General features: G+C 59.6%; 8 protein-coding genes across 8 annotated transcripts; 5 read left to right on the top strand and 3 right to left on the bottom strand.

The window, feature by feature from the left end:
* Positions 1-1,051: 1,051 nt before the first annotated feature.
* Positions 1,052-2,010, top strand: VDAG_03827 (uncharacterized protein; the record flags this gene model as incomplete). The annotated part of the gene is made up of 4 exons (XM_009653911.1): positions 1,052-1,193; positions 1,244-1,382; positions 1,445-1,694; positions 1,747-2,010. 4 exons carry the CDS (start codon positions 1,052-1,054, stop codon positions 2,008-2,010), a joined length of 795 nt encoding a protein of 264 aa, XP_009652206.1.
* A 2,291-nt stretch (positions 2,011-4,301) lies between these two features.
* VDAG_03826 (uncharacterized protein) lies at positions 4,302-5,162 on the bottom strand (the record flags this gene model as incomplete). Its single annotated transcript, XM_009653910.1, has 2 exons — positions 4,302-5,014; positions 5,102-5,162. The coding sequence occupies 2 exons, from the start codon at positions 5,160-5,162 to the stop codon at positions 4,302-4,304; spliced, it is 774 nt and encodes a 257-aa protein (XP_009652205.1).
* A 1,952-nt stretch (positions 5,163-7,114) lies between these two features.
* On the top strand, positions 7,115-11,329 carry VDAG_03825 (uncharacterized protein; the record flags this gene model as incomplete). Its single annotated transcript, XM_009653909.1, has 1 exon — positions 7,115-11,329. The coding sequence occupies one exon, from the start codon at positions 7,115-7,117 to the stop codon at positions 11,327-11,329; it is 4,215 nt and encodes a 1,404-aa protein (XP_009652204.1).
* A 609-nt stretch (positions 11,330-11,938) lies between these two features.
* Positions 11,939-14,185, top strand: VDAG_03824 (uncharacterized protein; the record flags this gene model as incomplete). Its single annotated transcript, XM_009653908.1, has 4 exons — positions 11,939-12,022; positions 12,122-12,709; positions 12,787-13,124; positions 13,183-14,185. The coding sequence occupies 4 exons, from the start codon at positions 11,939-11,941 to the stop codon at positions 14,183-14,185; spliced, it is 2,013 nt and encodes a 670-aa protein (XP_009652203.1).
* A 722-nt stretch (positions 14,186-14,907) lies between these two features.
* Positions 14,908-15,857, top strand: VDAG_03823 (iron sulfur assembly protein; the record flags this gene model as incomplete). Its single annotated transcript, XM_009653907.1, has 3 exons — positions 14,908-15,232; positions 15,350-15,739; positions 15,820-15,857. The coding sequence occupies 3 exons, from the start codon at positions 14,908-14,910 to the stop codon at positions 15,855-15,857; spliced, it is 753 nt and encodes a 250-aa protein (XP_009652202.1).
* A 718-nt stretch (positions 15,858-16,575) lies between these two features.
* On the top strand, positions 16,576-18,300 carry VDAG_03822 (ATPase WRNIP1; the record flags this gene model as incomplete). The annotated part of the gene is made up of 1 exon (XM_009653906.1): positions 16,576-18,300. One exon carries the CDS (start codon positions 16,576-16,578, stop codon positions 18,298-18,300), a length of 1,725 nt encoding a protein of 574 aa, XP_009652201.1.
* Positions 18,301-18,520: 220 nt separating this feature from the next.
* Positions 18,521-20,497, bottom strand: VDAG_03821 (uncharacterized protein; the record flags this gene model as incomplete). Its single annotated transcript, XM_009653905.1, has 1 exon — positions 18,521-20,497. One exon carries the CDS (start codon positions 20,495-20,497, stop codon positions 18,521-18,523), a length of 1,977 nt encoding a protein of 658 aa, XP_009652200.1.
* Positions 20,498-21,617: 1,120 nt separating this feature from the next.
* On the bottom strand, positions 21,618-22,022 carry VDAG_03820 (carbonic anhydrase; the record flags this gene model as incomplete). The annotated part of the gene is made up of 1 exon (XM_009653904.1): positions 21,618-22,022. The coding sequence occupies one exon, from the start codon at positions 22,020-22,022 to the stop codon at positions 21,618-21,620; it is 405 nt and encodes a 134-aa protein (XP_009652199.1).
* Positions 22,023-22,366: the final 344 nt, after the last annotated feature.

Genomic DNA, 22,366 nt, shown 5'->3' with positions numbered 1-22,366 from the left:
AATTCAGATGTATTCCAACCCCTCCCTATCTTCTATCTGCTGCGGACCACGTGTGGGAGACCTCTTCACTCTGCTCTAAACAATGCTCTGACACCTGACGATGATTGACTTGACATGTCTGCATGAGATGAACTACCTGCCCATGAACACCCGTCAAGGATGAGTAGCAAGGTCCTCTGCCACTGCAAGGTAAAACGCTGTGCACCACCCGCTCAGCAAGTCGGCAACGTAAACAGAAGCCTCCTGCGGACCCTTTAGCGCACTCATGTACGGCCGTTGGCATTCTGGTCAATATGATGTCCAATAATCATAAGCTGCTTAACAAACATGCTATCCGGCAGAAGAACTTAAACTTTGGGCCGCCACCCCAGATCTTAGATGAGACGGATGCACGGCACTCAACTGGAACGCAATACGTAGGTTAACAAACGCGCGATTGAGGCCACCCCACCCGGATTTGGAGCGGATATGAAGCTTCGACAGCTGCGCCCTCAAGATAGTCCAGAACAGAACGCAGGGGCACCAGCGTGTTCCGGTAACGAGGAGCATACGTGACGGGGTGCATAAGCTTCCCACAGGACATCTACGCGCAATGCGATGACACAAAGAGCGGAAAGCGACCAATTCGCCATTACTTCGAGGCATTCCGAATGGCGTAGTTACCGGTGCTCGAACCACTAACTCGAAATGGATGTCGTAGGGCTGTGCTCGGCACGTTAGCCGCGGACAGCCCGTTTTTGGGGGCCCAGCTAAACCAGACCAGCACAGCAATGTGAGAACGACGTGTGCCGATCATCCGACTAAGGGTCCAAACCTGACCTAGAAGTAGGCACCTATTCGAGGCATGACGACGCAAGTGAAGAGAACAACACCGACGGCAGAACAGAGGGCTAGATGGCGGCCTCTTGCGTGCAAGCGAATGAGTGAGGGCATATGGGAGGACTTGGTGTATATATAACACACCAAGACTATCCCAAGAAGCAATACACCATACTTCATCTAATCATTGCAACTTCATCGACTCAAGTTACGACATCGTCACTTTCGCACAATGGTACACCCTCAAGCAGCAGTGGGCATCGCCCAGGTGATGTTCTACGCCCCCATGCTACCAACGGCAATCTTTGTCCTCGTTAAGAATTGGCGGCAGCCGCCTCGAATGGCAGGGTATCCCCTGGTGACATTTTGCCTCTGTCAGTGATTCAACTCACTCACAATCAGCCGTGAAGCTAACAACCCTCAGTACGTCTCGCTGGCGGCATCATCTCCATCATCCGGGGACCGCAGCCTCGCGACATTGGCCTCATTATTGCCGATAGCGTCCTCCTCAACGTTGGGCTGATCCCGCTCCTCGTGTCATTAATCGGCATCATGCGTATCACGTATGGCCTCGTCCCGGTATTGTCCGCACTATGAGGAGCCAGCTGACTAGTTGTTTGTCCAGTCTCAACTCAAGCCTCGACAAGAATTCTCGTGCTCGACAGTTCCTCAAGGCCGTGCGATTCACCTTCCTCGCCGCCATCGTCCTTCAGGCCGTCGCCGGCGGCATCAGCAGCGACGACTCTTCCCTCGCGACGGCGAGGATCCTCACCAAGGCCGCCTATGTCATTCTGGCGGCGATTCTCGCTCTGGCCACGGCAGAGATGGTGTACCTCCTGACCCAGACGCACCGCATCTCCGCCAGCGGTTGCTACGTGAGTTTGTCTTCCCCAGCGTCACGCTCACGACAAAACTGACTAAGAGCAGTATATCCGCTTTGCGCTCGTCTCCGTGCCGTTCTTGGCTGTCCGAACTGCCTATGGCCTGTTGTATGCGTTTACCATTCACGATCCGAACACCATATGGAATCCCCTCGTCGGATCGGCAGCCGCCTTTGCGTTGACGTGCCTCCTGGTTGAGTACATCGTGCTTATGATCTTCATCTATCTTGGAATCCACAGGATATGGCACCCCTCCCAGCCGTTGCAGGAGACCGAAGAGGCCAGCAAAGTGTCCACAACAGCAGCCTGAACAGCCGCAGATCGAACGGTGACTATTTGGCGTTGGGCGTCGATATCAATGCTTGAAGCCAAAACGCGTGCCAAGCTAAATTTGCTTTGCAACGCAGCTTGTTCGTATTTGAAGACAACGAGAGATAGCACGATAGAGTGCATAAAGCTCAACGCCTTGATAACAGCTGTCTGTTGATCTTGGTTGGGGTTCAGAAGTCCCCTTCTCCAGAATGCTCCGAGGCGTGCTTGCGCAGTGACATTTGGCAATGCAAACTAGACACACCGACCCCGACGCCTCGTACATTTGCAGCAATCTGCAGTGGTGGTTCGCCACGCTGGCATTGTCTCAGGGAGATCGGCACTTGGGATGCGATATCAAGTTGGTGCGGTGTGACATGTCAAGAGCCCGGGGACAGCAAGCCATCATGAGAACCAGCCTTTGGGTCATGTGTCGTCCGCGATAGCCGCCACTACTCTGTTCGATGGGTTCGTCTCCAGAGAGACAATGGCACGCTTGCCTCTGTACTAGATTATGAAAGGGCCAATGCTTTTGCCCAATCAGGCAGACGTAGTTGGCGTTCGCAAGCTCGTGTGATGGAAATCGAGTTCAGGCCGCACCTCCTGATTAAATGTCTCCTGGCAATTTCCGAAAGGGCAGCGCCCATGCCGCCAGAGACATGCGATACATCAAAGACACGCGATACACGTACACACAACCGTGCTCCTTTCCTAGCATGGCTATTGCGTGGGACATCTAGTAGCACAGCGTAAATCTCAAGATACCCTTATCATGATGCTGAAATTGGATCACTGATAATCCCGAGGGCGATGCAGCGCGCCAGGGCAGCCCGCGACAGGTTCACGGCGAGGCTGCATCCTACGGGCTTATCTTCGGGTTTTGGTTCGCCACAAGTACACTCACCGAGTCGGGTGAACCAGTATGGTCAGCTACCACGTCGGCGTCGGCGTCGGCGTCGGTGACCTCTTGACGATGCATTGCATGAAGCAACACTTTTCCGCTGCTGATCCGATAGCTTACCTGCAGCTTTGGCGCCGCTGTTCTTGGGTGCCGGAGTAGTCAATGTTCCAAGTACAATCGAGCTTGCGGGAACCATGGGTCGCAAATTCAGCTGGCGCCCAGTGCCCGGGTGACATTTGGCCGAGCTCGAAGGCCATGCCGTCTGTGAAAGTTACCGTGTTACTGATGATCACTGGACAACCGGCAGGTGCACATAAGCGAGGATCGCGGCAGTTGAGGCGCAGGGTTCGTGTGCAGACTGATCGACGACATGCAAACCGAGGATTCGTCAAGCTTTGACCGTCTGGCTGTAGACAAAGCCCATATCGAAGTTCATGCCGTAAAACTGGTCAATCGCCAGGGTCGCGTCGTGGCAGCGCCCGCCTCAACGAACAAGTGAACCCACGAAACGACAGCGTCCACGCTAGGCCCGAGACGCAATCCGTCACCGTAAGGCGGCGACATGGAGAAGTGCTGCCAGCAAGCCCCAGCAAATATAATGGCCTTGTCCCATTATCGTCGTACGCGTACCTCATTTCGACTGGGAGCACCAGGCTGCAGAAACGGCATCCGTGCCTTGGCCGGGAAATGAGTCTCAAGATTGGCGAAAGACGAATGCGGCCTATGAGGGCGCGGGTGGACAGGCAGCAAAGGGTGGCAGCCGTCATTCTGGGTATCTGGATCCCTGATCTCGGGCCCGGGTCTTGCGCGTTTTGTATGCAGTCACGAAGAGGCGTAGAGTCGTACAACAGACGAAACGTCTTTCGCCGAGGTTCGCATACGTGGACGGTGATAATGCCCACAACAGTGCTACGTTAGGACGCAATGTTTTTTTTGTTGTTGCGATTGATGTCATTCTTCCATCAGACGTGTCGATGTCAATCTCGGCAGGCCTTGGGAGGCCCTCTTTTGTCTGGAGGAAGAGTCAGCCATACCTACGCATCGTGCAGAGCTGGGCCAAATGCTGACGAGGACGAGCTGCAGATCCAAGCTGCGCATTGCAGCTCTGCTACTGCCATGTGGAAGCTTGCTTGTTCCAAGGGCATGTTCCAAGAGCGTGTTCCATTTGAAAGCTGCTGTCACCCGCCTTGTGAACGGGCTGACCGATCATCGATGCTAGCACGAGGCACGTCTCACCGAGCGCTGCAGGAGCCCCAAAACAGGATCAGTAGGGCAGTCGGTACCAGGAGTAGGCGATACCTGCCTGCCTGGCAAGCCGGGAAGTCGAGGCGAGGCAGAGGCAGTAGACAGGGGAGGCATGGGCCAATACCCGTCGCTCAGTGGAGTGATGTTCAGGAACGGCCAGGGCCCAGAACACGACGGGTGGGCTTCTGTGGGTGGGTAAGCTGAATCTCTGATTGGCATGCGCGCACCGAACAAGGCAAGAACCTCCTGGGAGTGCCTGTGCCTGGGAGACGGCAGCGGCAGGCGGGGACGTACATAGTACATCCCTGGGCGGAAGCGGGGGCCTTGGAAGCCGCAGCCCAAACTTTGCCCTGCTGAGCGTCGTGTGAGCCACACACGAGGTCATGGTCCCCACCGTCCGAGGCGCTAAGCTGACCCTCGTGCAAACGTTGGGCCAAACGGAGCACCCGGCTGACATGTCTTGCCCTGCTCCGTCCCCATCGCTCATCGCCCATCGCCCATCGCCCATCGCCCATCGCCCATCGCCCATCGCCCATCGCCTGGAGGGTCGACTGCCGCGAGTCTTCTGTGGCGCGGGAGCGGAAGCGGAAGCGGAAGCGGGGCAGGGGGCTCGTGATGAGACAGTTCTGGTTGTCGAAAAGAGAGACGAAGAGTAGAAGAGGGCAGATGCGGTGGAGCCATTGTTGGAGAACACATGTCCACAGACAGGAACGGTACAGTAAAACGGGAAGCAACGAACAAGGACCAACGATGGAGCGAGTGGGAGAAATGAGATGGGATGAGAGGCGGGTGAGCAAGTCAACGGTTTTCGGGCGCAATGCCTTCGCGGAAACAATCGCCTGGCCTGCGTCCTGCCTACCTACAATCGGTACCTTACCTCCCAGTGCCTAGGTACCTAGATGGGTGCCTTACCTCTGGTAGCCACTGTAGGTACCGAGGTACTTACTGACATGGACAACCCAACGCTGGGGACAGCACACCGCCCACGCCACGCAGCGAGCAGCCATGGCGCTGTCATTGATGCGTCGAACGCGATGCGCGCTGGCCGTTGAGAGCCACAGTGCCCAGGGCATGTGCTGGGCGGCATCTGGGCGTCTGCGTGTGCGCTGTCAGTGAGATTAAGCAACACCAGCATCCACCCGTCGTCAGCAAGCCACCAGATAGGCACCGTCGTCGGGTAGGACAGACCCTGTCGCTGGCAGTTGGGCGCAAGGGCAAATGTACTTGTATCATGTACAGTTGGGGTGACGAATTTTGAGTTGGACGAACAAAGGAAATGGCAAAAAATGTGATCCACTTGATGGGGGCTTTCGGGGCCATCTGTCGTCGCCATGTGCTCGTCCTGGTTATTTGACTCGAGCAGCAAGGTACCGAACCGTGGAACGTCGCCATGGTGAAGAAAAGGGGGCTAGAAAAGTATATTCTCGGCCTCTCAGGGCCCCCCTCAACCAGCAAGCCCCCAAACCCTGCCGGCCGAAAAGAGACTCGATGAATCAGTCGCCGCCGACGGGTGCTAGCACCAAGCCAGAGCCGTCGAAGGGCGGGAAAAAAAGAGGCAAAGCGCAAACCCATCCGCTGCCATTCGGCTGGCGCATCCCAAAGACGCCTAGATGCAGACGCTAAAAACGCAAGTCGGACAACAATTCACAGCAGATTCGGTACAGACCTGGGGGAGGATGAAGACCGAAAAAGCAAAGAACGAGAAGAGACTGGCCTACCTACTACGTACCCAAGTACCTACCTACCTAAGGTACCTTAGGTACATAGGCACCTGGCCCTCGAGTCATCTGCCCTCGCCATGCGGAGGCACTCACTCACTCGGCTCAGCTGGTTGTTGCCCAGAGTAGGCACGTAGGGTTGGTCGCAAGAGGTCGCTGCTGCCCCGGACCTTGGATCGAATTACAGAGTCGGCAGGTACGGACAAGGTACTGGGTACTGTAGCATGTAGGTACTTGAGGGTGCAGGCGCAAGCGCAGGATGCGAGATGGAGAGGAAAGTGCCAGACCAACAAACAGCCTTTGTGCCTTCCCTGCTGTTCCATCTGCTCCTGCTCCATAAGTACTCCATACTCCAAACGGCCAGGCGATAGAACCAAGCTGCAGCGCGGGCCCGATATAACTCTTCATCGCCCAAGTGCCCGTCCCCTGTCCGTCGCCTGCTGCCCGCCCTCCCGTCTCCTGTATCATACCCGTCTCTCCATGCGCGTGTACCTTCGCCTTGCCTGTCCAGTATCCTTCGTTGCTATTTTCCGTGGATCCCTGGTCTTCGTTGCTTCAGCAAAGAAGCGAGCGAAGCGGGGAGGAGGAAAAAAAAATACTTTCGACAAGTCAACATCACCACGCCATTGAAACTTTTCTCAGTCCCAGGGTCGCCGACTCGCGCATCCACCAACAATTCCATCGCTGATTGACTGATTGCAACCTTCGTGGAGATCGCCCGTTTGTCGCTTCGGCTTGTCATGGACGAACCGCCATAGCTTTGCGCAAACTTACATACTGTATCTCCCCCCCCTTGGGACCCGACCGACGCGCCACGCTTGAGAGAGAGAGAGTGATAGAGAGAGAGAGACAGCGCTTCTGACCCCACGACACTCCCTCTCGCTTGCCACCACTTTGCGACACGCCGACTTTACGACACCAAGACACTTCAACCCACGACACGATAGCGATCTTCTCCCTTTCATCTATATGTTTTGCTTGTCTGCCACACATCCACGCTGTGCTGCCTCCGATCCTGCTCGACCCAGCGTGTTAATCTGGAACACGAGCTTCAAGACCTAGCAAGCCCCCCCCGCTACCAATACGAGACAAACCCGCTCCAGCTTCAGCACCACTGCCACGATCACTGGTCCAGACTCTCTCCAGCTGTGCGTCCAGAGTCTGGCCCGCGTAGCACGCACCACGCTGTAGAGCAGATTCAAGGAGCCCACCGCGAGGTCTCACCCTCGTCCCCTCTCATAATGACGGCGCCCTACGCTCCCCTCGTCAGCGTCGCCTCCTCTCCGGACGTCGATGACGATGCGAAAGGCTTCCTGTCCTCGCAGCCTTCCACCACGAACAACTCGACCAGCGCGAGCCCAGCCCAGAACATGTCCCTCGCCGCCGCCGCCACGTTGACGCCACTGTCCACGTCTGTCGACAGCAGCGACCGCTTTTGCGACCCGCCTGCGACCGCGACAGAAAGCCAAGCCGACAGCAACGCCGCCCGCGATGAGCAAGCCGCAGCAGCTCGCAGAGTCAGTGTGGCGCTCGAGGGGAATGCGCCTGTGCTCGCCCGTCACTCCTTCCTACCCTCTCATGACAGTCCTGCGTCTGCGTCCGGCGCTGGTGCGCAACAAGGGGAATTGAATGCTGCGTCCGCCAAGGAGCACCTCGCACCGAAGAATGCAGACGAATTGGACAAGAACGCACAGGCCGACCACGGCCATAGCGAAGCTCTGAGCCAGGGCCCCGACCAGCACAGCCGCGAAGATGACAGCGCCGAAATCACAAGCTTCTCGCGCGCCAGGGGTCATGCAGGCTCAACACCGCTGTCCATCCCGGCATTATTGCCAGGCTCCAAAGGGGCCGGTCGTGCCACCCAACGCACTCAACAACCTCCTGGCTACACACAAGCGAAAACAAACAACTCGAACACACTCGACACCACAATTGCATCGAACCTCGACAGTACCCTCTCCTCTCCCTCGTCCCCCACAAGTCTCATTGAGCAACTGCAAGAGACCCTGCAAGCATCGCTGCAGCAACAAGCCGCATCGCCGTTGTCCTCATCGCCGGGGTCGCCGCCAGCCGTAGCCACAGCGTCCACGACGCTGCATCGTCCCCAACCCATCGTCCGCACCACCTCCGACAGCGACAAGTTTACCGTGTGCCATCCCATCCCCGACCTCAACACCCGCTCTGGCGCCTATACTGGTAATATTGCCACTCTCGAAAAGACGGCCGAGCGGCTGTCCATGACCAGTTCGATCGAGGACGCCATTCGAGACTTGCACTGCCAATTGAAGAGAAGCGACAGTCGAAGATCCTCCATCTTGGCCGCCTCCAATCCTGCCTTCGCATTGGCATCCTCTCCCGAAGGCCCCTCTCCGCCTCTTGACGGCAGCCACCCACCGGCACCCCCTTCGCTCGCTCGTCATATATCCTCGGCAAGCAATATTGTCGAAGTAAACAACGCAGCGAGATACGGCGGTTACTCCCCTGCCGGATACGTAATGTCGCCCAACCATTCCCTCACGAGCCGTCTGCGGTCCGCCTCAAAAACCTCCAATGGCCGTCCTGACTTTGACGTGGACGCCTTTGTGTCGAGGAACGGTCCCGGAAAATCGTCCACTCGCAGCGCGCGATCAACCAAGATGTCGCTGACCGAAATCGCCGAGACGGAACCCACAACACTGACCAACGACGCCCTTGATAGAGCTGAGCGATTACCATCGCACAACGAACACGAAGAGAGGAACGGAAATGGCGCCAAGCCAGCCGGAGGCGTGTACCACGGCGACGCAAGCACAGATGCCTTTCATAAACTGCTGGATAACGCCCTGGCCATGGGAGCACCTAGTGACAGCAAGAATGGTGACAATACGAGTCAAGGGACCTCCCGACAACAGCCGGGGACTGAGGAAGACCGCCCAGCGACGCCGCGGTCCACGATGACATACGACCCGACTGATGCGTTTGGAGACTTTGACGGCGTGCATTGCGAGCCAGACTTTGGCTACTTCGAGGATGTTCCGATGCCTGAACCGGAACCCATGCCGGAGCCCCAGAGCGAGCAGCCATTCAGCCGACCGGACATGCCGCGCCCACAGTCCTACTTTGACATGCAGACGGGCCAGCAGATGATGTATTACCCGGCTCGCGTGCCAGCTATGCTCAATCTGCCACCCAAGCTGTCTAGGAAACCAAAGGCAGCCATCCGTAACGCCAGGCACTCCAAAGTCTTGCAAGCCATGGGTCACCCAGGTCTCGGACAGGCCGAGTACATGGAGCGAGGCTCACATGCACCCCCCGTCCGCCAGTCGACCTTGTGGCTGCCTGACCCCGTGGAGTCCGAGGCGTTCTCCCCCTTTCCCCTGGAGCCATCGCCAGTGGAGCCTGCGCATGACAGGGCATCATTGCTCGATGGTGGCCACGAACAACGCTCGTGGTCGGCCGGCCGCGAACAGGGGCCTGAATCCCCCTACGACCCGATGCCCCAGCCTCCACCGGCCGCTCGGCAGCGCTCCCCTCGCACTGTCGAAATGGACGCCCACAAGTCGGCTCACATGGAGGATCTACCACCGCATTTGCGCGCCAGCGCCTTTTTCGAATTGCCGCCCGAGCCGCCTACTATCGAAATGAAAGGGGGCTCTGCGATGGACACCCTCGACAGCATCCTTGATGCGTCGGCCAATGCCCCTGTCGATGCCTTTACCGATCACGCGTTTGCTGGCAAGCTTGGACGGGAGGTCTATGGTCGTGAGAAGAAGGCGAACCGCAAGTCGTCTGCTCTGCTGCAACCAGAGCATGCTGATGGCAAGAAACGCAGTTCGTTTATGCCGTTTGGCAAATCAAGCAACGATGGCTCCTCTGATCGGAGAAACACCATGACTGGTGTTTCCGTTCATAGCAGTAGAACAAGGGAACGTGGCGACGAGGACGAGAGCCAAGCACTCTCTGGCAGTATCGATGGCGAGCACCGCAGAGACGACGAAGAGGAATTCGTGTCCGAGGACGAGGAGGAACTCTATGCGGGCCCTCCCACGACCCTGTTGGCTGAACTGCAGCTTCGAAAGCACGAGCAGAAGATGCGGACGCGCAACCAACACCAAGCTGTTCCCGGGGGTATGCATTCGACCCTGCTGGAGCTCGACGCCGTGGCCGAGGCACAGCGCAAGACGCGCAAGACGCGCCGGGTGAACCTGGCTTGGGAGGACCCTGACGCCAACCCCGACCACAGTTCCGAGGATGAAGACGTTCCTCTGGGCTTGCTCTACGCCAGCAAAGCTGCAGGTAACAATGATTTCACCGCCGCCATGGCCGAGCTCAACCGGCCGATTGGCCTCATGGAACGCCGTGAAATGGAAGACAATGAGCCCCTCAGCGCGCGACGAGCCCGCCTACAAGGCAACGAGCCTTTGACTATTTCAAAGCACCGGAGCATGATGACACTGAACCCGGGTGGCCCTAGCAACAACCGCTTGTCACGGATGCCATCGCCGCAGCGATCCGCTAGCCGGTTGGATCTCGAAGCCAGCGCCCCCCGAATCGAAGAACCCGAGGAGCCCGAGATCGAAGAAGAGACCCTGGCTGAGCGGGTTCGCCGTCTTCGCGCTAAGGAGGAGGCTGAACACTCGAACCTGCCTTGCACGAGGCCCGTCTCTGCAGCGTTCTCCGTCGAGCTCCTCAGCCAGTTTGGGGATCTGGACGAAGACAAGACAAAGGAGAAGGCAGCCCCTATCAAGGACGCCGATGAAGAACAGGAAACGCTCGGTCAGAGGCGTAAGCGTCTGCAAGCCGAGCGTGAGGCGCGGGAGCGGGAGATGAACACCCAGATCCGACCTTCGCTTGCACCACGCCGGACCATGACCATGGCAGATGTGCTCGGCGCCCACCCTGTACGTGAAACCCAGCAGCAGGATGCGGAGAGGCGAAGGCTCGAGGAGGAGCAGCGCCGTGCCCGGATGCAGGACGCGAAGATGGCGGCGTTGAGGGCGCAGATGCCCCAGACGCTACCGACGGCGATGCACGGAGCGCGCACTGGAGGATTCCGCAACGGCAGCTACAACGACGGTTCGGCGGGCCTCGGTGTCTACGGTCCCTCAGGGACGGGGGTCAATGCCAGCCGGACCAGCGTCGCCATGAACAACTACGCACCGCAGCCGACACAGATGGGCATGTACGGCGGCATGCAGGGTACTGCCCTCGGCATGCAAGGCGGGTACAGTCAGGGCTACGGTGGGGGCATGGGGATGCAGATGCAGGTGCCACAGATGGGTGGCATGGGGATGCAGCAAGGCATGGGCGGCATGCCGATGGGCATGAACATGGGCATGAACATGGGCATGAATATGGGTATGAATATGGGTATGAACATGGGCATGAACATGAACATGAACATGAAGATGCCAATGGCCGGGCAGGCGCCGCCGCCCGGCTCAGTGGAGCGCTGGCGGCACAGCGTGATGCCCTGAGAGGACTGGGGGACGTGAGACGGACGGGTGTACATGTCGGATTCGGACTTGCATATCTGCAGCGCATGATTACCATTGACCTTCTGTTGTTGTAGTATACAGGGACTGGAAGGCGAACGACTAGTTGGGATAGCATTGCGAGGCGTTTGCTCGGACTGGCGCTTTGCTGCCACATTTCTTTTGTCACGAAATAATCTACTGTAATAACTCTGGATGCCAATGTGATCCAACTGATCCAACTGCCAAAGCAATATCACGACGGCGCTTGAACTGGACGAATGCCACTCTGTGAGGGACACTGACTCGGGATACTCGGGAGAGACGCCACAGCACTGCCAGCGCCCGCGCCTGTGCTGGCTTATCTTATCAGATACAGGCTGTACTTCTATTCCCCCCCCTAACGCTGGAGTCGAGCCGCCTTCTTGGTGGCCGCCATTGGAACACCTACCACTTTGCTTCCGCATCCGAGCCTCCTCCTGGTTTCCTTTGTCCTTCGCCTCTTTCCACATTGCGAGACAGCTCTCGAGAGCTGTACGACTGTCTCCGAATTCGAACCGATCCAGCGACGTCCGCTTGCCAGGGTGTCCGCTGGAGGGACAAGCGACGAGAATGGAGGCCTCCCCGCTGACACGGCAGCCGCAGCCTGAGGTGTTCCAACCCAAGATTGTGCTGCTCTACGACTCGCTATTCAAGGTGCGCTTTGCATGAGACTCGGCTCGACATGTCCCTCCCCAAAACAGAAAGAAGACCAAAATAAGAATCATACACTGACTTTTTCTCCGGCAAACAAAGGTATGTCTCCGTCCCCGCCAGGTCCCCCAAGCCTGCCGATGCACCCTGCGACTGCGAGGCGCTGAATCGCTAACCAACACCCTGCAGGAGGACGACACGACCGAGCGAGGCGAGGGATTCTGGCGCGAGTTCTTCCTCCTGCGCCCCGACCGCCCGGCGCTGCAGGCCCTCCTCGACGGACTCTCGGCGGCGGACGTGCTCGGGCTCGAGGAGCGCACGCGCGAGCTCTTTGAGCGCGGCGTCGAGGCCGTCCAGGGCGGCGGCGGTCCCAGCCCCGGCCCCAGCTCCAGCGCGGCGACGGTCCAGCTGCACGCACTCGAGACGCTGAGCGTCTTCCTGGCGGCCGTGCTCGGCAAGAAGTATGCGCACCCGACCTCGGACGTCATTGCCGTGCTCGCGGGCATCGACCTTGTCGACACCATCTTTGGCGAGTTTGCCGTGGCGCTGGACCAGGTCATACGGGCTGGCAAGAGTCTTGAGCTGCGGAGCAGGGCTGTCGAGGTTGTGCTGTCCGTCACGGCGGGGGCGTACCAGACGAGTCTCTTGACGTACTTTATCCAGCGGGATTTGTTCCCGGCTGTCATGAAGGTGGGTGTTCTCTTTTTTCTTTTGGCTTTGGCGAAAGGCTCGGTGGTCGCTTCGTACGCAGGCTGACTGGGGGGTAGTATATCCACGAGACGGAGCATCCAGGGCAGATTCTCGAACCGTATACCCTTCTCGGCCTGCTGGCCAACTACAACAAGTTTGAGTTCCAGAACCCGTATCAGCAGCGCCTCAACGAAATTGTCAACGAGCCGACGATCCAGCAGATGATCAGGTGTGTCGGGTACGCGTGCCAGAAGCTGCGGCTTGACTATGTGGACGTTATGGACGATCTGCCCGAGGGCTGGACGTTTAGCAATACACTGCACATGATCGGACTCGGGATTGTGGCGAGGGGCCCAAAGCCAGAAAAGAAGATTGTGTACGATGCGGAGACACAGAAGCAGATGTTTGCCAAGCTGTGCGTTGCCTCTCCTGTCCGCCCTTGCGCGGATCACCATGCTAATGATGGACTGCAGCCCTGGACCGGAAGCCGCGCTTTTGCTGACGACATATGATTTTACGCACGTGAATAAGCTCTTTTGCTTCAACCTCGTGACGCTCGCCGCGGAAAAGGGGCAAGAGCAGCCGTTTGCGAGCTACGTCTCCCTGACGTCGTACCTCCTGCAGCACGCACATCTATCGCAGCGTGTATCACACTACGCGACGCTCAACCTCATGGCATTCCGGCTGCTCGTCGAAGATCCCGTGCTCTGCAAGCGCATCTGCAGCGACGAGTCCAAGACGCCCGTGAGGCTGTGCCGCCAGCGCTCGCCGTACCTCCCGCTGGTCAAGGGCGACCGCGTCATGGCGACGGCCATTCTCGACACCATGGTCGACGGCATCTCGCACAACCTGCGGCGGCGCCTCGACGTGGGTCTCTACACGCTGCTCGTGGGCATCATGCTGCGCATCACGTCGTACCTGTCGCGGTCGCGCACGCGGCTGACGTACCACTGGGCCGACTTTTTCCGCGCGCTGCTGCACCTCGTGCGGTTCCTGACAACGTACGCCGCCGACCTCAAGGACCTGCCGCAAATTGAGCTGCTGCTGGACCACGTCGTCAACCTCGTCGCGCTGTCGCTGTCGACGGGCGAGGCGTTCCTGCCGTCGCCGGCGGCGTACGACGACCTGTTCTACAAGATCGTCGAGGCGGGCGACGTGCTCGTCAAGTTCAAGGAGACGTACGGGCTCGGAAGCAGGGGCAGCAATTCGATCGGGACGCTCATCAGCGTCAGCGCGCACTACAAGGAGATGCTCAAGACGGGCGCGGGCAAGGACGCCAAGGCGAGGGGCGCCATCCTCACGAGCGTCGAGGTCGCGGATGTCATCAAGCAGGGATACGAGACGCTCAGCATACAGGCCAAAGAGGGGCTCGACACGTGGGAGAGGTATCGCGAGGCGGATGAGAGGATGTTGCTGAAGAAGGTGGCCAGGGTTGCTGTGGCTGATGGACGGGGTCTCGTCGGTGGTTCGAGGTGAGGGTCAGGGGGGGGGGGGGGCACACACGATGCAGTGCAATATACTGTATCACACAATGGTAACAAACTGCCACACATTGCGGGGCTTGTCTGGTCGTGGTGCTGTGAGATGCTCTGTTAGGAGGCTCGGAGCTCCGATGCCTGGCCGAGTCATCAGACTTGACCACGGCTCTGGACAGGGTTAGGTAAGGAGGAGGCCACTGTCAGGGTTAGGGTTGTGAGGGTCGAAACAGCAGCCGAGGATGAACCGACGACAGCCGACCCTCTGCTTTGGGGCTAGTAATGCACATGTTCTAATTGGCGCGGTGCAACCGGGGGCGGACAGACCATGTCATAGCCGTGCCACGGGGCGGGCCACGGGGGGGCGCCAGGTTCTGCCAGAAGTCACCTGCTGAGAAATCGCATGTTTTTGCCATTGACAACCGAGCCACCTTCACCGACCTGCGAGCCCAGCAAACTCGACGACCTTGTCACCCACCGCAACACCTAATTACTCTGTTTCTACGACGAGCGCCCATTGGCATCGATTGACGACCGACGGGCCTGACGATCTCCAGTCGGACAAGTGGAGCTGTGTCATCATCATTAGCCAACTCGCCTCCTCTTTTCGCCTCGTCTCTACCAGCTATCCCTACCTACACATCAACAACACCAGCATCCGACCACGATTGCGGGCACAGAATCCACCTACAATACCCTCACAGCCGCTTTCTTCCACACACGATGAGCGCCCACCGCGTCGCTTCCGCCACGCGGCTAGCTCTCCGCAGCGCCAGCCCCTCGGTCTTCCGATGCGCCTCCGAGAACACACTTTCCAGGACAGCAACAGCGACAGCGACAGCGACAGCGACAGTAAAAAACAGAACAGCACGGCGATGCTACGGCACTCCTGCGTACCAGCAGTACTCGCTCTACCCGAACAACGCGCCACCGCCGCCACGCGCCGAGGCCAAGGAGCCGCTGCCCGTCGTGAACGAGACGCGGCCTCCGAAGACGTCATCAGCAGCGGGCATCGAGGCGAGCACGACGCTCGAAGCCGAGCAGCCTGGTAAGAGGTCGGCGGCACGGACAGAATCCACAGCATCACCGACGACACAACCATCATCATCGTCAGCAGCAGCGGCAGCAGCAGCATCAACAACATCACTTCCGACACCCAGACCAGCCACCACAGCCACCACATCCCCGGCGGCAACGCCAGCAGCAGCAACAGCAGCAGCAGCATCACCCCCCAAGACGGCGCGCCCGCGTCCCAAGCTCCGCGCGCGCAAGGCGGCGATGAAGCTGACGGCGGCGGCGGTCGAGCAGCTGCAGGCGATGCTCGAGGGCCCGGACCCCAAGCTCATCAAGGTCGGGGTGCGCAACCGCGGGTGCAGCGGGCTGGCGTACCACCTCGAGTGGGTGGACAAGGCGGGCAGCTTTGACGAGGAGGTGGTGCAGGACGGCGTCAAGGTGCTCATTGACAGCAAGGCGCTGTTCAGCATCATTGGCAGCGAGATGGACTGGGTCGAAGACAAGCTGAGCCAGCGGTTTGTGTTTAAGAATCCCAACATTAGTGAGTGTCCTGCCTCCCTTCCTTGTTCCTTTTCTCTTGCGGAACTGGGTTTCCCTGAACAAACGAGCTGACGAAAGCAGAGGAGGAATGCGGCTGCGGCGAGTCATTTATGGTGTGAGGACGGGAGCCTGGACGGCATGAGATGGGGTCGAGCAGACAGTGTACGAAGACGAGTTGGTGGCAGAATCACACATGGCGATGGACAGCACCGTGGAGCATGACGACACTTGATATGATGGGCATGTTGCAAGCACATGCGCCTAGACAGCACAGAGACAGACGCATGGGCGGCGTTTTTGGTAGAAACTGGTCTGGCTGGCTGGCTGCAGGCTGGCTAGCTCAGCAATTCACTTCTCTTTCCATGCGTGACCTTTGGTTTGAAGATGGATGCATCGTGGGCGGCTAACGGTGACGCTCGGTGATATCGGATTTCGACGGTGGCCGTCTTAGGTACCTGGGCGGTCCTCAGTCTAGGTACCTTAGGTACCTAGGACCTAGAAGACGGTCCAGAAGATGTCCTGTGGCTGGGTAATTGACGGTGGCGCAACCACTCAACGCGGCCATGTGACAGCGCGTCCCCCCCCCATTGCCCCACTGGCGCGTCCGGCGGCAGAAAGTGGACTTCGAGGAAAGACCAGGATCGATGGAGTCAATTCTTCGGCGAGCTCCATCTCCCCTCGCCAACTTTGAGATCCGATCGACATCGGCCTTCTTTGCTTTGTTTGCCACCCATTCACTCCCATCCATTGTCACCGTCCTACGTCCTATTGTCGCTTCGTCTTAGCTCATCGCCCTAGATTCATCCACCCTCCTCCATTTGCCACTCCCCAGCCAACATGGCCGTCGACTGCCCAATATGCAACAAGCCTGTCAAGCCAAACCTAATCAACAACCACATCGACTCGGGCTGCGAGAGCTTCGTTCTCGACCCATCTTCCAGCGCCAACACGACATCCTCTCCTCCTCCCTCAACGCCTTCGCACACCAACGGCGCCGGCAGCATGCTGACCCAGCCGAAACGATCCGCCGCTTCCACCTTCTTCCAGACCCCCGCCGCAAAACGGCAAGCCACGACGAACCGTGTGCTGACTCCGAATGCCAACGGCAAGGCGGCTGGTCCGCTGGCGCCGGCGGCAGGGAAAAAGAGAGCCTTTGACGACGGGCCGGGGCAGGAAATGGTGGCACGAACAGACACAGACACATGCGCAACGACGCCTTCAGGAGAGCAACCACAACAACCACCCGCAGCCCAGGGCGTCCTCGATGCTCCAGCGCCCAAACGCACAAAGACGGCCCGTTCTGCGCCCCTTGCCGAACGCATGCGACCCCAGGCTCTCGATGATGTCTTTGGCCAGGACCTCGTCGGGCCCCATGGCGTCCTGCGCTCCCTCATCGAGACGGACCGCGTGCCCTCGATGATCCTCTGGGGCGGCTCGGGAACCGGCAAGACCACCATTGCCCGCTGCATCGCCCACCGCGCCGGCAGCCGGTTCATCGAGCTCAATGCCACGTCAACGGGCGTCGCCGAAGTCAAGAAGATGTTCCTTGAGGCCGCCAACGATCTCGCCCTCACCGGACGCAAGACCATCATCTTTTGCGACGAGATTCACCGCTTCACAAAAGCCCAGCAGGACGTCTTCTTGAAGCCCGTCGAGGCCGGCACCATCACGCTCGTCGGCGCCACGACGGAGAACCCCTCGTTCCGCGTCGGCGCCGCCCTGCTCTCGCGCTGCCGCACCTTTACGCTGCAGAAGCTGAGCGCCGAGAACATCGCCGCCATCCTGCGCCGTGCCGTCGCCGCCGAGTGCCCCGGCGGCCCCCCACCGCTGCTCTCCGACGGCGCCAACGCCGACCACCTGCTGACGTACCTGGCCGCCTTTGCCGACGGCGACGCACGCACGGCCCTCAACCTGCTCGAGCTGGCCCTCTCGCTGGCGGCGCGGCCCGACACGACCATGGACGACCTCAAGGCGTCGCTGACCAAGACGCTCGTCTACGACCGCGCCGGCGACCAGCACTACGACACCATCTCGGCCTTCCACAAGGCCGTCCGCGGCTCCGACCCGGACGCCGCCCTCTACTACCTCGCGCGCATGCTCCAGTCGGGCGAGGACCCCCTCTTCGTCGCCCGCCGCATGGTCGTCATCGCCTCGGAGGACGTCGGCCTCGCCGACAACTCGCTGCTGCCCCTCGCCACGGCCGCCTACACGGCCGCCCAGCAGATCGGCATGCCCGAGGCCCGCATCCCCCTCGCCCACGCCGCCGTCGCCCTGAGCCTCGCCCCCAAGAGCACCCGCGCCTACCGCGCCCTCAACAACGCCTACTCGGCCCTGCGTGAGCCCGGCGTCGCCGCCCTGCCCGTGCCAATCCACCTGCGCAACGCCCCGACCCGCCTCATGCGCGAGATGGGCTTCGGCGCCGAGTACAAGTACCCGCCCAACTACCGCGACGGCAAGGTCCGCCAGGACTATCTGCCCGAGGGCATGCAGGGCAGGCGCTTCCTCGAGGACAGGCATCTCGGGACCGAAGTCGATCCCGATCTCGAGATGGGGGATGCCTAGCTGACGCGAAAGGGTCTGGGGGATACGGCATCTCGGGGGACACGGGTACAACGCACGCCCCCGAGTCGAGACGGGAATTTTTTACTGGTCACGGTGTGGATAGAAGGCCGGTTTGGATGGCAAAAACAAAAGATACCCAATAGAGAGAAGAAATAATGTACCTTCTCATGTGAAATTTCTTCTCGTCATCCAGCTTCTCGTGGAAACAATCATCCTCCCATCACGCCCTCGTCATCCGACACTCGCCCGCAGCCTCGGCATCGCCCCTCTCCGAAGTCACCTTCAGCGTCACAACGCCCTCGCCCGCCGCGTCAGCGACGGCGCCGACGGCCACCTTGGCAATGCTCACCTTGCCCTCCTCCACGACGAGCAGCTCGTTCGGCACAGCCACCCTCCACCCCTGACCCTCGACCTGCGCCTCGAGACGGAAAAGATCAGCGCCCTCGCCCGTGTTCGTCACCTCAAACGAGCACGTGACGCCCTTCTCCGTCGGTTTGTTGTGCCGGAGGTCCGTCACGAGCCCCCTGCCGACCTTGACGCTGCGGCGCCCCGCATCGGCAGCCCAAGTCGCCCGGACGGCCACAGTGTACGACAGCACGCCCGCCTCGCTGCGCTTCTTGTCGACGACGTAAAAGTGGAGCCCGTTGGCGGCGTCGACGTGCTCGGCCTTGCTGCCGGAGCGCGTGCCCGCGTGGAACAGCGCATCCGCAAGCTGGCGGTAGTCGCCGATCGTGACGTACTGCGGAGTGCCGTCGGGGCGAACAAAGTCGACAAGCCGAATGTCTTGCGGGTTGGCGTCAATGGTCCACTGGAACGGCAGGCGGTCGCGCGTCTTGGTCTTGGAGAACATGACGCCCGCGTCCGACTGGAACGAGTCGGCGCCCATGCGGTCGACGACCTCGACTTCGTAGTGGTCGTATGGCCCGCCGTCGCAGAACGGCGTTGCTGTCGCGTTGCAGGCAGGCGTGCGGTCGCCGCCGTCCGCACCGAGGGAGATGCGCAGACCGATGAGCTCGCCGGGGCCAGGGTTGACGGAGCGGGCGGTAATATCGGCGACGAGGAAGCCGCCGGACGCGATGAGGTCGGCACGCGACAGGATGCGCACCTCGTTCTCATCGGTGAGGCCGAGCTGGAGCTTGTCACGAACCGTGTGCAGCGAGCCGAGGGCCGCGCCTTGCAGGGCGGGCACCTGCCAGCGTGTGTGAGGACCACCGGGCCCGTTGAAGGAGCCGCGCGACATCATGGACCAGGGCCCCGTGTAGGCGCGTTGCGGCGGGTCAGAATAGGGATTGTTGTAGTTGTCGGCAATAATCAGAAGGTGGGAGAGCTCGTGGGCATAGACGCCCATGCCGGAGGACTCGCCCTGTGTCGATGAGCCGCCACCGGCGTTGGGCCAGAGCGTAGCTGCTGCCGCCCAGGAGGTCCAGGGCACGTAGCGTGTGCGGGCGGCGTTGGATGTTGCGTTATCAACAGGAGGTCCGAACTCGGGAGGAACATCTTCGGGTGACTCCCAGCGCATGGGGCCAAATTCCTGCCACGTCGAAGACTCATCCTGGCCGGCCGATAGGATAAAGACCAGGTCGTAGCTGTCGACCGTCTCGTTACCGACATCGTTGCGCCAGGCGTTCAGCGCGTCAGTGCGAATATTGAGGTTGCAAGGAGGCCCAGCAGGACACTCTCCTAGGTTAAAGCGGTCATCGATGCCGTACTGGTAGCTCAGAGCGGGTAGCTCGTACGCTCCAAAGACGGTCAGATCCACACCAAACCGACCGCCCGAGTCCTCCATCCAGTACTCATGAAGGGTGTGACGGTTGTTCAAGTCGGTGGGCTTGTTGAGGAGGTCGCGGTAAAACGCAGGGACATCCTTGCGTGCATAGCTGGCGGCGGCGGGTTGTGGGTTGCCGAAAATGGTGGACCGCTCTGGCTGCGTGATGATGAAGGGCAGGTCTCGGTAGTCGACAGGAACGAGGGCAATGTTGAAGTTGCGGATCGAGCCCTTCTGACTCGGATCCGACCAATTCGTCCCCGGCGGCGGCGTAAAGTCCTCCCAGACCATATCATCGGGGTTGACCCAATTCTGGGGATCAATGACGGCGAAGGGGTCGCCAGGGGGAGTGCATGGCACGGCAGAAGTCCGCAGCGCCAGGGCCAAGACGGCGGGGAGTACCGAGCGGCGTGTGAAGGCGGTAGTCTTCATGCTGATGACGGGAGCAACGACCCTCAACCAGGCTGGCTAGGTGAAGTCGACAACTGAAGATGGAGGAGGCTCTGATGGTGGCGTAAAAAGCGGCGAGCCAGCCGGCCGTGACGAGCACTTATACACATTGCGTGAGCTATCGACCTGCCGTCTTGGTGGAACACAGCGCAGCAGTCCACGGGGGAACCACCCCTCTCTCGGTGTGCGGACGCTGCGTTCCTGCATGGACTCGCAGGTACGTCGTGGATGTCTGTCGTCGACCCAGCGTCGGAGGATCGGCGGCGGAGAGGGCCCCATGCTGCTAACCCACCCGATAGCCGTTGATCGCATGCCACCTGCTGGATAGGGATCTAGCGGCCCCAACGCTACTGGTGAGCATTGGGTGTTGGTGGCCTTGGAAGACCTTTTGAGAAGGTCGCACGCGGATTGAGGGGAACACCCTCCGTTGTACGGCGAGGTCAATCTAGAGGCTGGAAAGAAATGACATCAGCATTCGCGCGGCCCGCGGCCGGTGCTGCGACGATGTTCGGACAGTATTTGGAGAAATCGACATCAGGTGAGCACAGTCGAACATGGATGTTATCAACCACGACCGATGGTGCGTGCGGGTCCTGAGGGGTGCGTCGACTGCAGATCGAATTGACGATACGGCCCTATCGGATTGTTCATGGACGGATATAATTGAGGTCGAACTCATTGGCCTGAATCCTGAATGGGTGCCAAGTCATGAGTCGTCGTCGTTCATCTGTTTTGTTGATCGCCGTCGATGCAAGTCGAGCGGGGTGATGTAGAATACGTGATGAATTGAAAACCTATCGCAGCGGCTTTTCCCCGCCATGTCAACTGAACACAGGTCGAGATGTACTCGACCACACCCGGATCACCCAACCCTTGCTCACCCAAAATAAAAAAAACTCTTCATCCTGTTAATCAGTCACCACACCAAACGCCAAATCACCACGTCTTCGCCTGACCTCACCTAAACCACGGCCCTCAAGCCAGGCGTGCCCGCCTCAATACAACGCCGGCCAAGCTCACAAGCTACATGTCTCCATTTGCCGATCCGTCTCGTCACCAATCAATCGCTACAACACGCCCCATCTGGCTCACGAGACACCGATTATTCGTTGAGGTTGTAGATCTTCTGAATGTCGTTGAGCACCGACTCAAAGTCAATCTTGAGGTCGTGCAGCAGGCCGTCCTGGAAGCCAAAGACCCAGCCGTGGACGATGGGGTATTTGTTCTCCTTGTAGGACTGCTGGACGGCAGCGCTCTTGATGACGTTGCGGCACTGCTCGACAACGTTGAGCTCGACGAGGCGGTCGTAGCGCTTGGACTCGTCCTTGATCTGGTCGAGCTCATTCTCATGCAGGCGGTAGACGTCGCGGATGTTCCGCAGCCAGGGGTTCAGGATGCCGAGGTCCTTGGGGGTCATGGCGGCCTTGACGCCGCCGCAGCCGTAGTGGCCACAGACGATAATGTGCTTGACATGCAGGTGGCGGACGGCGTAGTTGATGACGCTCATGACGTTGAGGTCAATGTTGCAGACGAGGTTGGCAATGTTGCGGTGGATGAAGGCCTCGCCGGGCTGCAGGCCCGTGATCTGCTCGGCGGGGATGCGCGAGTCGGCACAGCCGATCCAGAGGTATTCGGGCGTCTGGCCGGCGGAGAGCTTGGTGAAGAACTCGGGGTCCTTCTTGGCCTGCTCGGCGGCCCAGACCTTGTTGTGCTCAAAGAGGCGGTCATGAGTCTGGGTGAGATACTTGGTGATGTCCTGCTCGGCCAATTTTGGGCGGCTGCCGCGTCGGTGTAGGAAAAAATACGTGTTAAGGTTTGTAAGAAGGGGGGTGGTATTGTTGCTGTTGCTGT

Source organism: Verticillium dahliae, genomic scaffold, assembly GCF_000150675.1.
Source record: "Verticillium dahliae VdLs.17 supercont1.6 genomic scaffold, whole genome shotgun sequence".
Classification (NCBI taxonomy): Eukaryota; Fungi; Ascomycota; class Sordariomycetes; order Glomerellales; family Plectosphaerellaceae; genus Verticillium; species Verticillium dahliae.
This window is presented reverse-complemented; position numbering and strand designations above follow the sequence as displayed.